At 33.9% G+C, this 16,904-nt stretch overlaps 1 protein-coding gene across 1 annotated transcript; it reads left to right on the top strand.

The window, feature by feature from the left end:
• Nucleotides 1–5,107: 5,107 nt before the first annotated feature.
• LOC149576714 (polygalacturonase At1g48100-like) lies at nucleotides 5,108–13,501 on the top strand. The gene is made up of 8 exons (XM_089819904.1): nucleotides 5,108–5,311; nucleotides 6,028–6,156; nucleotides 6,265–6,429; nucleotides 6,538–6,582; nucleotides 6,764–6,971; nucleotides 12,487–12,568; nucleotides 12,797–12,905; nucleotides 13,118–13,501. Exons 1-8 carry the CDS (start codon nucleotides 5,108–5,110, stop codon nucleotides 13,499–13,501), a joined length of 1,326 nt encoding a protein of 441 aa, XP_089676030.1.
• The last annotated feature ends 3,403 nt before the right edge of the window (nucleotides 13,502–16,904 follow it).

The raw sequence follows: 16,904 nt of genomic DNA, 5'->3' as shown, positions 1-16,904 counted from the left end.
AATTACACTAAGCTTCCAGAAAGTTTTGGTAGCCCAGTTCTTTCAAGCAAGATATGCCCTCTTAACTATTACAATGTTTGTTTGTGGGCATTGATTGTCTTCTCTCCTAATTTAGAGCCCCCACCAGTGACTTGAAGACTATTGCTATCATTATAAACAAATTTTTTGATATTAAATTTCTGTAATAAACTCCCCTACTCTAATGGAAGTTCACAACAAATTTTCTAGCCATGACTTCAAATAGTTGGTATGCCTCACCAGCCTCTTTGATTTTCTCTATCCTCCCCACTTTAAGAATCTTCTCTTTGTCACAAGCTTTGATTGTCTCCATACAAGGATCATCACTGACTGCACAATTTTAGTTGTTTAGGAAGCTAAAGGTTTCTTACCTCTAGGACTCTAGGACGAGAATAAACACTCACAATTCAACCTCCACCATCATTGGCATGCTTCAAAAGAAGAAGAAAAACTTCAACCATTCTTTTAGTACCATAATAATGAAAGCTAATGCATTCCTTGTCCATTTCATAGTTCTCAGAAATACCTTCTACTATCTTTCCATACTTCCATATTAGTAAACAAAAGCCTGAAGTTAGTAAAGCCTGTAATATTCTTGGTTCATCAATACTATACAGAGATAAATTGTCTTACAAATATCTAACTTGGTTGACCTCCAAGATATCAAAATCTATTGATTATTGAACTGCAAAAACACACACACACACAAAACAAAATACCATGAAAAATATTCACATTCAATATAAATGAAGAAATGCAAGACACGAGAATACTATGTACCAAAATATCAAGTTTGTAATGTCAAGAGCTTTGATTTACACCCTTTGAATTGTGACACTCATATTTTTAGAAAATTGTGACCTATTTTCTCCTTGCGCAAAATGACTTGTATTTTTTGATCTCCCTAGATCAACCATTCTGCAGTGGCAATCCTTAAACGCATTCCACTTTAGAAGCATAGATTCGTAATATAGCTCTACAAGAACATGCTACTGGTCGGCCTCATTAGAGCCATAGGAGGAGGGAATTGTCACTTTCCAAGATGAATTCTTTGAAACTTAATTTGAGAAAAGAGTTGCCCCAATTTGTTCTCTTTCCTGATGGACGAATTCACCCCTGAATCTCTAGCCATCTCTCCTTGCTTGAAATTTGTGTCCTTGAACTCTATGGTGCTGAAAACCTTGTCTAGTTTTTTGAAGAAATTATTCACTTTCAAAACATAATGTACTTCCCCATTCTTTTCAGGGAAGAAATTTCGATAAACTGTGAAAACTAAGGGAAAAGCTATTCTACAGAAGGATGCTCTTGATCCTTTCATCATCCTCAGAATCAGAAGAAGGTTGCATATCATTGAAAGACACAGTCAAGCAAGAGAGCAGGTTCAAGAAGCTGTAACCGCTTATAGACTGGTTTGTGTTGTTTTTAGAGGTAGACTCCATAAAATTGACAGAGGAAAGATGAAGGGAAAAAGGGTTATTTCTCTTGTTCAATGCAAAATGCAACACAAAAGAAAGAGTTTCCAATGCAATGGGAATGCCAGAGCCAAATTCGAGTCCCCTTCATCACATGAAGACAAGACATAACTATGGAAGACATCTAGTAGGATTGTTGGACATAATTTACAACATACATTGAAGGCTAAAATATGTGTTCTTTTGACAAAATGCTACAACTTCTCCTAGTAAAGTAAATTATAGAACGTAGCTAGTTTAATAACAACAATCGCAACATGGTGGGAATTGAATTTTGTTTGGAAATTTTCTATTGTGTTTTGTGATCAATAATTCTTAAACCTCATTTATAGGTTGATTTTTTGGGAATTGATGGCATTGCTCAAACATACTTATGTTTTGTGTGGTTCATTTCATATCAATACATTATTTCTTATTTTGAACATAATTATATTTCTGAAATACTCTTATTTTGAGATTTTTTTATATGAGACTCTAGTATTCAATGAATTAACATGTAGCTATTTGATGTGCTTTTAAATGAGTAAAGAATAATAAATTATATGCATTTTATTTAATTTTATATTTAAAATAATTTAATTTTATATTCAAAATTTTTAAAATTAATTTTATTTTTCATTACACAAGTAAACAAAAATTAAATAACTCTATGAAAAGGAAAAAAAATCAACTTTCATGTGTCAACCATGTCTAAATCTGAACTGTATTTCAATTAATTTTATTAATTTCAAAAATTATATATATATATATATATATATATATATATATATATATATATATATATATATATATATATATATAAGATTTTAAAACTATTTTTAGAAAGAATTTTTTTAAATTAAATTATTTTAAAGAAATTGACAGAAAATTGTTAGTAGAGGTCACAAGAATATTATTAATTTTTAAATATAAATTTGGAACTAAAGAAATAAATACTAGATTATTGCATCATTTTTTGTGGTGATGCTTTCTCTCTCCTTGTAAATAAATTCCCAAGGCTAATAGAAACTAATGTCATTTGCTATAGCTTCAATTCTAGAGATATGGACACAATGCGATTTTTATGCTACTCCACCGCTATTTGACAAATTCAAATTAAATTATATTAATTTTTTTGTTTTACAAAAGTTAAACTTTTAGAAATTATTATGAAATGTAATTTGTTAGTAATACTTTTATTTATTTGATCTGAAGTTGAATGGTTTAGGTAGAAGGAGTTATTATTTGAGTACTTTCATCCACAAATCATAGAGCAATAAACATATAATAACAATCTAACCCATTTGAAAATTTCATTAATATGAAACAATCCCTTTCCAAAGTTGCATCACATTATCTTCTTCTAGTTAGGGTTCCTATAAAATTTTAATTGTTGAATAATGAAAAAAATGATTAATTGGCAAGACATAAACTTTTGCTTTAAATATTGTCAGATATTTAGATATTTAGCTCACATTGTTTTCTTTCAATGCTAAAATATATCTTATATTTCTAAATGATTAATGTGACACAATTTGTCTCCTTATAAACATTACTTAATAGACATGAACTTTGATGCTTGTGTCACTTGTTTATTCTCATCTCCTACAAACTTTTATTCTATTTATCACAATTTATAGATTTAGTAATACATCATACCGTAATAATAATTAGTTGTTAATATTGATTGAAAGTAGTGCAATATCTTGGTAGAATTCTACAATTTTTAAACTAAGTATATTTGTAGCTCATATGGGGATGGCTTAAACATCACACACTAAGCTTCATTCCAAGACTAGAAGTGTCAAATAGTCAAAATTGACTTACTTTTTTCAAGTTTAATTTTTTGCTTAGTGTGTGATGTTTGAGGCTTGCAGTTTGCATGTCTACTAGGTTTCATATTGGTATTGGATTATCATTGTTATTATTTAGATTAATTAACACAGTGAAATAATGTAAGAAAAATTATTGTAAACTAGCACTGATAATTGAAGATTGGTGAAATGATTCTAACTTAATTAATGTTGAAATAAATTATTATATTCAGTGTACTTGTCCATATACCAACCATCACCACCCTATGTGCATTATAAAGAAATTACTTATTCTATAGTTACAAGACTATCACAAATGTTCTAGATAGGGGAGAGGACCTAATACTTGAACATGTTCCAATAGTTGTGATAGGAGTTGTTGACTTGATACCTACGTTTATTGACTTAATGTCCAATTTTTTTGACAACATTGTACAAATACTTGTGACTTTAAAGTTGTTTATAAAATGTTGACTACCCAAAATTGAATAAAATGTACCCTTAGTTATAAAAATTAACTAATGATGTGATGCCATATCAATTCAAGTATAGGTACCCTTTATGCACAATGATTGGTCTCACTTTTTATTTTGGTTATTTTGGACAACTTGGCAAAAAACATGCTGATGTGCCATCATAATGGGTGATGTGGACTTGAAACCTTAGTGATAAGTAGGTGACTCACCAAGTAAGATGCTGTCATAAAATGGGAGTGATTTGAAATTTTCACGTAGGATGTTGATAGGCATGAAGTTAGGGCGTTCAAATACTAGGTCCTCTCCCTTATGTGTTTTCTTTGATGTATATAATTTTTTAGTTTTTTATTGATAATATTCAACTTTTGATTGGAGTTACTGAGGTGACAAATCTGGAAGACCTCATCTCCCAATCCAACACCCAAGACATATGAGCCTATACTAGTCACCCATTTTTTATTGTTACTAATATCAAAAACTTATTTAGTTAAATTTGATTTAATTATATTTTAAACATTACTACAATATTTTTGAAAAGATTAATTTCTTTTTATAGTTTGAAACACTTACATTCTAAGTTTTGCACTATGAAACTCGTCTTCAATAATAATATAGAAATCACAATAATCTTGTAGAAGGTAGAAACTTAGTTGTTACATCACCACTACCATTACTTAACCAGTACACTATTATTTTAAAATTAATTGCCTAAATTACACTATTAATCACTTGATTAATATTTACCAGTCTTCTAAACAATCACAGTCGACATAAAACTCAGGTGAACTGAATTATACTTGAATAGGTAGTGTATGAATACCTCTGTTGTTTTACTTTAGATGTTTGCATCGATTCAGACACGTGATTCTTTTTCATCAGCTGGCATGACATCCGGTCGGCCTTTTACGTGAGGCATACAAATTTAGCTTAATAAACTATTCGATTTATTTTAAATGGGTCGAATCTCTAGCATATGATGTCGTATAACTGGCGGCAGTTTGTGAGAGGCAATCACAGGCAAGTTGACAGTTATAATAATTGAATGCACTATAAGATAGAAAGATTAAAGAAATGCAGAACTAACGGACTCTGTTGTTTGATCGAATATGGCCGTCAAGCTGAATTTTACAAGGCCAATCACATCTGCAGTCTCATTGCTTAAAAGAGATTCCATCCAACAAAATTCTAGTCAATCCTAAAAGCTAGTGTTTATCAACTACTCACGGTTCACCCGTGAGAAGCATCACTCACAAGCTTATATAAAGGAAGCCCTGCCACCATTTTTCATCATCAAGAGTTCAATTAGTTGTATTGTCCATAGTGTAGTGTCTCAAACCCAGAAATAAAAATGTCTCCCCCAATGAAAGTGTTTGTCTTGTTTGTTATTCCTTTGGTTGGCGTGAGAAACAAGTGCTCTGCCTCAAGGGCTGCCAGAAAGGGATCATTCATTGCTTTGGCTTCAAACTCCAAGAATCCTGGTGGCGGAAACTCCAATGTGGTCAACATAACAACACTGGGTGCTAGAGGTGACGGTGTAACCAATGATACTCAAGTAAAAATGTGTTTTTTCTTACATAATATTGTCTAATATAATGGTAAAAATGTGTTTTTATTATGGGTTTGGTTAAGCTCTATACAAAATGTACTAAAGATTAAAAAATGTTTGACTTTTTTTTTTCAGATTTGTCAAAACAATGTATTTTTTTTCTAAATTTTTTATTATTTTCGATCACAAAACATACAGATTATGAATAACAAATACTGAAAATTTTCAGGAAAATCTATTATGTTTTCAATTTTTTTGAAATTTGGTCAACTGTACGTTCTGTATCTAAAAAGCCACATCCTTTTAATATGGAGGTTGTATACAAGTATCACATAAAATATTCTTTATTAATTTGAATTATGAATTTGTGAAACATCATCTTTAATATAAATATGAATTTTCAAATTTACAAGTACATTATATTATTGAAACCTACATTAAGAACATTAGATAAAACATGATAGAGCTCTGCATTCATAATAAACCAGCAGAAATTTGAATCATAGTTGTCATAACTACCACCACCACTCAATTAACACTATAAAATAAACATTGATATAAAAAATCATCTTTTCTTTTGTAGTAACGAATTACAGAATATATTGAAAATCAATATGAAAAATAGTCAGACAAACAGATCCAAAAAGCTCTCACATTCATCATTTAACTGTGTTGTGTTTTTAAGGTGAAATGATGAGTTTTGCAATTTTTGGATGAAACAGGCATTTCTTGCAGTGTGGAAAGCAGCTTGTGTGTTGGACTCTGCCACACTACACATTCCAGCTGGGTTCCGCTTTCTAGTTGGTCCCCTCACCTTCTTGGGGCCCTGCAATTATAAGGTCCTCCTTAAGGTATAAAACAACATAGTACTTAATAGTAGTAGAGTAGTATATAAAAACAGGTGTATAGAAATGAAAAGTACACAATAAGATATATCTAAGTATTTACAACTCAGGCAGGTTGACAGAACTGTTATAGCTGCGGTTAATCCAAAGGCTTGGGCATCTAAACCGTTGAACTGGATAAACATTTCAAAACTCAATGGTATTACTATTGCTGGCAACGGAACCTTTGATGGCCAAGGGGCGGTTTGGTGGAAGCTTTCCCAATCCAACAGCTATGAGGTATATATTAACTTAATGCAGCTAAACCAACCTCTCTCACTTTCTTATATTTTTACAATCTCTATTTCTTTAAAAATAAAATAACAGATGATGTATTTTGTGGTTCAGTATAGTAGCGAAGGCGGGAGTAGTTACCCAAGCGTCAAGCCTACGGTAAGCCTGCATGATAGAAATATATGCTCCCAAAACCATTTCAGCTTTTCTCTGCTACTGAAATTATTTTTCATTTCCAACATTTCCAAGTACCTTGAAATTCTTAAAATATTCATCTTAACGCTTGTTTTCTTATCTTAAAATATGTTATTTTGTTAGACGATTTCTTAAATATGTGCAGGCCTTGAGATTCTATGGGAGTTATGATGTGAGCATAGAGGGCATCACAATAAAAAATAGTTCACAGTGTCATCTCAAGTTTAACAATTGCGAATACGTTACAGTAGTTAATATCACAATCTCGTCTCTTGAAAACAGCCCAAATACAGATGGAATTCATCTTCAAAAGTCTCAAGAGGTTGAAATAAACCATTCCTCAATCGCATGCGGTATATCAACTACTTTTCTTAATTAAATCATCTATCAGCTTTTCAAGTTCACAATCTTTAATCTAAATTCACAAGACTATTAGAAAATAATTATAAGAAAATGATTGCCTATCATAAAAATATTTGTATTGTAACAACTTTGTTGAATGAAAGTGAAATGTCCCTTTTTTGATTTTGTATGATATTTCCAACCTCTAATCAGATCTTTAAGATCAAACAACTAATATCACAAAGATCCACCAAATTTCTCAAGAAACCCCAAATCGGGTATGCTGAAAATAGTGCCAAAAGCTTCACAACTTCACAAATTATTAATAAATCTGAAAATGGACATTTTTACAGAAAGTTCAGCAGCATAACAGCCTACAAAATAAAATTTTCAGATCCGTATAGCCTTTACACAATAGTTCACAAATGTAAGACAAAAACTATGCTCATCGGGCTCCCGAAATTAACACAAAAATGCCTGAAAACACTACAAAAACACTAATAATCTATCTCAGAAGTTTAATCACGTCCCAATACATATATTCAGCTCTATTTTAATACCTTAAAGTCTGAAACACAGTAGCAACTCAAACTAATATGAAATACTCAACTGTAAACATCAAACTCATACAAAAACCACACCCGAAAACTTACAAATCTGCACTGTTCAGCACATAGGCAAACTCTGTATGAGCATGCACATGGAATGGCTTCAAACTCCCGTCCTTAGCCTTCTTAGAAATCTGCAAACTCTCGTTTTTGGGTCTCCTTGGAAATCTGCAAATTCTCGTTCTTGGGTCTCCTTCTCCACAAGTTTGGCAGCCTCTGAAGAATAACAAAGAATGAGCAAAAATCAAGTTCTGAAATCAGCCCAAAATGCCTCCAAACCCTTTAAAAGAGGGCATAACCATAACTCATGTCCAAGAGAGGTTAATGAAACATATTTTAATAATAATTTTTATTTATTAGTCCAACGGTTTCCAAAGATTAACCCCTTTTTCCCGAAACTTCACTTTCTTGGGCTTGCCTGCCTTAGCAAAGATTATTATTTTTTAATTATTTGAAAAGAGGACATGACAAGTCCTCCCCTCCCAAACATTGCTTGTCCTCAAGCAATGGCTGAACAATAAACCAATCAATCCACCTGGATTGCAAATGTAGTCATGAACTATACTACTACCAATTAACACAGGCTCCTGCAATATCCTCTACAATATGACCAAGAGGAATCCATAATCAAACTGACAATTATAGCTCAACCAAACTCCAAAATCACCACTATCATAGTCAAAAACCCATGAGACACAAACTCTTAGAACATTAGAACCCAAGTAAAGTGGACAAATCAAACTACCAACACAATAAATACCATCAACGCATCCCACTGGCCTATACAGAATGCACAATCCAACTTTGCAACAATGGTGAATGCTCTCGAATGAAACTGTATCAAGTATAGAGAATCCACACACTGTACAACTCCTACAGTCAACACAACTCTACAAATCACTGACCATTATCTCATAACCATAACTCCCATGCACTGCTGATGGTGAAAAGACATTACAAGATAAAGAGTAAGAAATGGAATCCAAACCAAATTTGCCTGCCATCAACTCCTCAAAACAAGGATCAAATGCTAACTGGTGTACATACCCTGCAATATAATGTTGATTAAAAAAACCAACCTTAGTCAATAGCTCACCATGAACAAGTGATACAACCCACTGTGACTAATCACTAGCTAAGTCAGGAGATGTCATAGCCAAAGGAGTAGAATCAATAACAACACCCACTGAAGCATCACTCCCAAACTCCTACTCTAAGTCACATATTATCAAGCTGTCAACTGCAGAACCTATCACCATGTCATGCCCATCACAACTCTCATCTTGAGGCATCAAACTGTCCCATAACTGATGATAAGCACTAGGAACCAAAGTACATCTCTGTATCATCATCTCATCAACATGGTCATCAAAGGTAAATTGATGAGTGCACATCACAGTGTAATGCCGATAGAATTCGCCAATCTCAGTCAGTGGCTCAGACTGTAATCTAGATGAAACTAACTACAATTGATCATTAACCATGTTGGAACTGACTACTACCTCCGAAGATATCACCAAGGGAGTAGTATTACTAGCAGGAACCATGCCAACTGCCGACTCACCAACATCACACATGATCTTTGATAAATCTCTAGTCTCTGTGCCATCAGTACTAGAGGCCACCACCATGTTAGGCATACAACAATCTGCAACAACACCCAACTCAACTGAACTTGACTCTAGTGGGAATGAACCTGATATGCCAATGTTAGTATCAAGAATGGATGCATCCCCATCTCCACTGTCTCAGACAATCTCAGCCATGGACATCCTCGGATCAGCAAACACCACAGCTTGTGACTGTAGAATCAGGTAAAGACTGTAGTCGCTCTAACTCCATGGTCACCTCAGCCAAATGAAATTGTGACTCCTTGAAAGCCAACTGTGTACTTTCAAGAATCTCAGAAGTCACCTCAAGCTACTCAGTAAGCTCACTCACCTCATCTTCCTTGGCCAACAATGCATCATATGCTGTACTGCCCCACTCCATAAGATAATCTCTGTCGGCTACCAACTGCATATAATCCTATCTTAGAATCTGGATAGCCTCCCATGAAGAGTGGAACTCTGTCAAGGAAAGATAACTGCCTCCCTGCTCATCACTAGTAGGAGAACCCCATCCATAAACTGCTAACAACTGATGAGCAGCATCGAAATGTTGGCAAGTGATAGCAATGTCTTGATCACTAACTCTCAACTGATTAGACACATGATGGCACTAGCTTGATTGTCTCCTACAAACCTCCTCTGATGCACTGTCTAAAGGAGTATCCTCAAAGTTACTAGTCTCTAGAATATTACCATCCATATCTTGTGAATCAAATCTAAAGCTCATATCAACATACGGAGTATCAAAAACAATAGCATTGCTGTCCAACTCCTCCATACCCAAGGAAACTAAGTCTTCAAAACTGCCCACTGCATCCTCCTAGATGTCATCAATGCCAATATGATCCTGGGACTCATCTATACACACTGCCAAATATGAAATATCATCAACACATTCCAGCAAGTATGGTCGATTGGATATATGAACAAAGCCCAACATCGGTGTATAAAAACTAATACCAACATCATATAAGATATTGGCACAAGAAAAGACAACACCGTGTAATCTGCTAATCAAATCCATGATAGCACCCAAATAAACATTGCTACCAAAAAGTATTAAAGATCTCCAGTCAATTGAATCCCAAACGCCAATATAACAATCTCGAGTCCATATCCGTAAACTAGAATCAACTGGTAACTCAAGCAAACTCCTCACCTGAGTAATATGACCAATACCAACTAACTCCACATACCTATCATGATAAGATAATGAAGTCACAATACTATCTTTGTTCACCTTCAGCTGGCTGGACAAATCATGTGAAGTACTACTAGCCTCAACCTCATGTGATGAAGCATCTAACTGTGCCTGGTACTCTTTCTCAGCAAAGTCATGAATGCTCAATGTCTGCTCATCTCTACTAGGTACCTGACCATCCTGCACAATAACATCGTCATAATCATCATCTGAACCCACTACACTGTAGTCACTGTCTGTTGTAACTATACCATCCTGCATACCTTTGACATCCCCCTTTGACGACCTGTAAACAATTGTCTCAATTTGAGTATCAAGTTGACCGTTACTATCAATCTGTGTAATATCCTTTCCCACCACCTCTTGTGGCAGAGTAGAATCTGAGACCTCTACCTAGCTATCAGCTAGTTTCTCAAACTCTTCATGCAAGTTCTTGGTAATTGTGTCATCTGCCCTGTGAGAAAATCTGCCAAATAGAAATCTAGTCAACTTATCCACCTTAGCTGGGTTGGACAACATGTCATTCATTATACAGTGGTGCTCAACCAACTATTCAGACATGTCATGGCTTATTTTTATAAGTTTATCTCAAATGTCTAAATAACCATCCTTTCTACTGTTTTGACTCTGGATATCAATTGTCCAAGATCATGTCCTCTGAGACATTGTACTATACCTATCCATTCTAGATAAAGTAGAGTGTAACCCCAATAGGATATAACTTCTTCAAATACCAAGAACTAACATGCAAATGATTAGAAGTAGCATGCAACCATAGATTTTGACATGCAACTGATTAGAAGCAACATGCAACCACCAAATTCACCAAGAACTAATATGCAAATGATTAGAAGTAGCATGGAATCATAAATTTTGACATGCAACTGATTAGAAGCAACATGCAATCATAAATTATGACATGCAAGATCTGGGTAGTTGTCAAAACTGACATGCAAGATCTGGGTAGTTGTCAAAACTGACATGCAAACTTCTACAACCACCAAATTCACTAAGAACTAACATGAAAATGATTAGAAGTAGCATGCAACCATAAATTTTGAGATGCAGCTGATTAGAAGCAACATGCAATCATAAATTATGACATGCAAGATATGGGTAGTTGTCAAAACTGACATGCAAGCTTCTACAAACCCTCAGGCTGGCAAGATCATGGCTCTGATACCACTGAAATGTCCCTTTTCTAATTTTGTATGATATTTCCAACCTCTAATCAGATCTTTAAGATCAAACAACTAATATCACAAAGATCCACCAAATTTCTCAAAAAACTCCAAATCGGGTATGCTGAAAATAGTGCCAAAAGCTTCACAACTTCACAAATTATTAATAAATCTGAAAATAGACATTTTTACAGAAATTTCAGCAGCATAACAGCCTACAAAATGACATTTCCAGATCCATATAGCCTTTACACAATAGTTCACAAATGTAGGACAAAAACTATGCTCATCGGGCTCCCGAAATTAACACAAAAATGCCCGAAAATATCACAAAAACACTAATAATCTATCTCAGAAGTTTAATCACATCCCAATACATATATTCAGCTCTATTTTAATACTTTAAAGTCTGAAATACAGCAGCAACCCAAACTGATATGAAATACTCAACTGTAAACACCAAACTCATACAAAAAACACACCCGAAAACTCACAAATCTGCATTGTTCAGCACATAGGCAAACTCTGTATGAGCATGCACATGGAATGGCTTCAAACTCCCGTCCTTAGCCTTCCTGGAAACCTGCAAACTTCCGTTCTTGGGTCTCCTTGGAAACCTGCAAACTCCCGTTCTTGGGTCTCCTTCTTCACAGGTTTGGCAGCGTCTGAAGAATAATAAAGAATGAGCAAAAATCAAGTTCTGGAATCAGCCCAAAATGCCTCCAAACCCCTTAAAAGAGGGCATAACCGTAACTCCGTCCAAAAGAGGTTAATGAAACATATTTTAATAATAATTTTCATTTATTAGTCCAACGGTTTCCAAAGATTAACCCCCTTTTTTCGAAACTTCACTTTCTTGGGCTGCGTGCCTTAGCAAAGAATATTATTTTTTAATTATTTGAAAAGGGTACATGACAGAAAGATAGGAGACGACTGTGTGTCAAAACAAACAGGCTGCTCAGGCATCCACATTCATAATATAAATTGTGGTCCTGGTCATGGCATCAGGTAATTTCAGATATTTTTATTTATTTATTTTAAGATTAGGAGTAAATTATATTAATCTACAATTATAAATTTGTGAGAAAACTCAAATTAATTTAAGCATTTAAGTATAGTTTCTATTTCAAAATTTGAATCTAATTGATATCAAGAATAAGACTATAATTTACCCACCATAACGTATATACCGATATCAACATACATATTTATTCATTGATTTCAATGACTGAATAGTATTGGTGGACATGGAAAAGATGGAACTAAAGCCTGTGTTTCCAACGTGAGTGTTTATGACAGCAAAATTCATGATGCTTCCAATGGTGTTCAGATCAAATCATGGCAGGTATATTATTTACCAACTTTTTCATTGTTGGTGTACTTTTCTTGCATCGTGATGATAGATGGAATGGTTGATGATAAAAACTTTACAGAGATCTCTAGAATAATTAAATAGCTTGATATAGATTGTGGAAATCTTTTCATTTTAAAAACTCATTTTATCAACTGAATCTTTTCTTGGGTGTCCTCTAATTCTTCTCGTTGTCTATATAACAGGGTGGAATTGGGCAGGTGAAAAGAGTGTCGTTCTCCAACATAAAGGTTTCCAACGTAAGATTTCCCATTGCTATTGATCAGTTTTACTGTGATAAAAGAGTGTGCACAAATCAAACATCGGGTGTGTATATATCAGCCGTGACATACGAAAAGATCAGAGGCACTTACATGGAAACACCAGTTTATATGGCATGCAGCGATCACGTGCCGTACACTGATTTGAAGTTGATAAACATTCAACTTGAGGCTGCTGTCTCATATGGGAAATTAGATGCTTTCTGCTTGAATAGCTATGGACAACAAACATCAAGTGTTGATTGTCTTCAATCCGGAAGACCCCAAAACGACCCTTCCCATACTCAATCAACTCCAGATCAATGCTAAAATGTACCGACTTCTCTAACACATATTTGTCATTTTATCAAGCTTCTACTTCCAATATCTATGTGACATTTTACTAAAAGTTGGATTCTAAAGTTTTAGGATATAATGAATATTTTAGATTGAAAGCATCGTAACTTTGAGTCAGAGAAGTAACAAAATTTTGGTTAAGTTATATTGGGTACCGATTTTTTAAAATCATATTAAATTTTCAAATGAAATTGGAACTATATTTAGCTTCATAATTCTTTGATGGACTTTGTTCACTCAGCCTTTCTCAAACTCTTTCCGTCTTTTTATTAACGTTAGATCACGAGGGATGTCCAACTCTATCCGTTCATAACTATTAATGTAGAGCATTTTCAGCTGATATTTGGCGAAAAAGGAGACAATAGGAGCCCACAAAATAAGTTGAATGTTTTCCACATACCACTGTCACTTCATTATGTTTAGCTATGCTGCAGAAATTGAAAATCATATTGTAAGGGGTGAAATTTGGATATGAATTTTCATTTTCACGTTATCTAGCAGTTTGTCTTACATGTATCATTAGATCTATCTAATATACTTTCAATATATGGTATATTCAATTCATATAGAATTTGACGGTTAATCAGCATAAATTTAAACTATATGGAATTCAATGCACTAACTATTAAACAGTGAGTAGTTTTACAGAAATGGGGACTTTTTTTGTTTGTTTATAGTATATATGAAAAGAGGAGGGATACAAGGAAATGAGATAGATATGGATGAATATAATTTTTTTTTTTGTATTCTATAAATTTCTATTCTATCAATGTAAAGTCGTTATCAAAATCTCAATCATAATTATGGGTGGGTCACTTATATCTCAACTTGATCACAATCACACTCCTCATTGTGTTCTCTTCTCAAAAATTATATAATCTCTAATAAAAATAATTAAAAAGAATATAATGGTCTAAAATAATATGGTCTTCAATGATAATATAATAGAGTAGAATATGTTGGATGGGCAGAGGCATAGGAAAATAAAAACACAATGTGTTGTGGCACAAGAAAAATATATTATATTTCATTCACCATGATTTCAAATGAATACATAGTGCCTTTTTATAGGCAAGTGTACAATATTCTAGAGAAATTTAGCATTAGCCAACATGACAAAATATATACATATTTTTGGAAACTACTACAGCTGACTCAAACTTCTGGAAAATACTTTGGCCGATATACCCTAACCTAAACCTAATAATCTAGAAACATCTAATGGTGGACGATTAATTCCTAGTAGAAATTAATATTTCTAACACTCCCCCATAATTTCTACTATCTACATCATGAATATTTACAATTCCCAATGCTTCTCTCAAAATCTCAAATTGTTCCTATGCTAAAGCCTTGGTGAAGATATTTGCAAGTTGCTCCTTTGATGTACAATGTTGTAGATTAATTTCTCTATTATTAACTAACTCTCTAATGAAATGATACCTTGTGTCAATATGCTTTGTCCTCTTGTGAAACACATGGTTCTTTGAAAGTGCAATAGCAGACTTGTTATCATAATAGATTGTAGTAGGTCCATCTTGAGCTTGCATTAAGTCTTTCAAAATCATTTGCATCCATACTTCTTGACATGTTGATGTTGTTCCTACTACATACTCTACATTAGCTGATGAGAGTGTCACTACAGGTTGCTTCTTTGATGCCCATTTCACAACACCTACCCCAAGTTAAAATGCATATCCAGATGTGCTCTTTCTACCCTCAATATCCCCTACAAAATCACTATCTATATATCCAACTAATTAAAAATTGTGATGTGAATATCAGGATTTAACTGTGTCATTTTTGAGTCAAACTCGATGACCCATGTTTCATGAGTAGTGATTCAACATGAATCCATCTCTCATGAGAATAAATGGAACACTTAGCACTCATTGGATCTAGGTGATGCTCACAGGGGTGAAGCACTGGGACTTCCCGGGAGATCTCCTACTTATCAATTGATGAGCTTAAGGGGCTTTCTAATGAATGGTTCATAAGGCACAACACTTGGTGAAGGTTTTGCAAATGGGGTTGCAAGCTTTGGGTTTAACTGTGGAGGAAACTCCATAGTTAAGCGCGCTCAGGCTGGAGTAGTCCTAGGATGGGTGACCTCCCGGGAAGTCCCAGTGCTTCACCCCTGTGAGCATCACCTAGATCCAATGAGTGCTAAGTGTTCCATTTATTCTCATGAGAGATGGATTCATGTTGAATCACTACTCATGAAACATGGGTCATCGAGTTTGACTCAAAAATGACACAGTTAAATCCTGATATTCACATCACAATTTGACTAGCTGTGGAAATCATCTCCTACTTATTAATTAAAAATTATCTGAAGTAGTATACAATATGCCATGGTTCATAGTTCCTACAATATATCTCAATATTTTTTTTTCTACTTGCCAATGTGAGGTCTTTCGTGAACCCATGAATCTAAAGATTAAACTCACTCCATACATAATATCTGGCCTAGTTGTTGTGAGACACATCAAGGTACCAACCAATTTTTTGAATATAGTTGAGTCAAAAGCTTTCTCATTATCCTCTCTACCAAGTTTTGTACCTACTATAATAGGTGTAGAAATAGGACAACAATTTATCAATCTAAATTTTTTTAGAAAATCTTTTGCACATTTACTTTGACAAATGAAAATTCCCTTGTCATTTTGAGTAACTTCAATATGAAGAAAAAGTATTCATCAATCCTAGATCTATCATTTCAAATTCCTTCTTCATTGTTGATTTAAACATGTCAATAGATAGATCACCTGCAAATATCAAAGCATCAACATTTAAACAAACTATGAAAATTTCACCGTGTTCATTGATGTTGGTATATAATGTAGGCTCACTAGTGGTTCTTCTGAATCCATTCTCTATCATGTATGAATCTATCCTATTGTACCAAGCTCTTGGAGCTTTCTTCAATCCATAGAGAACCTTTTTTCAACTTATAAACTTTATGTACATAACCTTTTATTTCATATCCTGGTGGTTTCTGTACATAGACTTCCTCTTCCAAATATCCATTTAAGAATGCTAATTTGACATCCATTTGGTAAACCTTCCATTTCTTTTGAGCTGCAATAGCTAAGACCATTATAATAGTATCAAGTCTTGCTATATGTGCAATTGTCTCATTATAATCAACCCCATATTCTTGTGAAAATCCCTCAACAATTAACCTTGCATTATATTCATCTACATATCCATTTGATTTAAACTTAGTCTTATAAACCCATTGTACATCAATGCAATCTTTTTCTTAGGCAAATCAACTTATTCCCATGTATCATTTCTCTCAATCGATTATATTTCATCATTCATTGCATTAATCCAATGTTCTTCCTTAATTGAATCTTCAAAGTATATAGGA

The sequence above is a fragment of the Cupressus sempervirens genome, chromosome 1, assembly GCF_028749045.1.
Source record: "Cupressus sempervirens isolate cs-2001-9-10 chromosome 1, ASM2874904v1, whole genome shotgun sequence".
Taxonomy (NCBI): Eukaryota; Viridiplantae; Streptophyta; class Pinopsida; order Cupressales; family Cupressaceae; genus Cupressus; species Cupressus sempervirens.
The sequence above is the reverse complement of the archived record's forward strand: the minus strand, read 5'-3'. Positions and strand labels throughout refer to the sequence as shown.

Coding starts and splice junctions, on each gene's coding strand:
- LOC149576714 (XM_089819904.1), top strand. CDS start 5,108: ATGTCTCCCCCAATGAAAGTGTTTGTCTTGTTTGTTATTCCTTTGGTT. Junction 6,972..12,486: donor CCATTCCTCAATCGCATGCG/GTATATCAACTA, acceptor ACAGAAAGATAG/GAGACGACTGTGTGTCAAAA. Junction 12,569..12,796: donor GGTCCTGGTCATGGCATCAG/GTAATTTCAGAT, acceptor ATGACTGAATAG/TATTGGTGGACATGGAAAAG.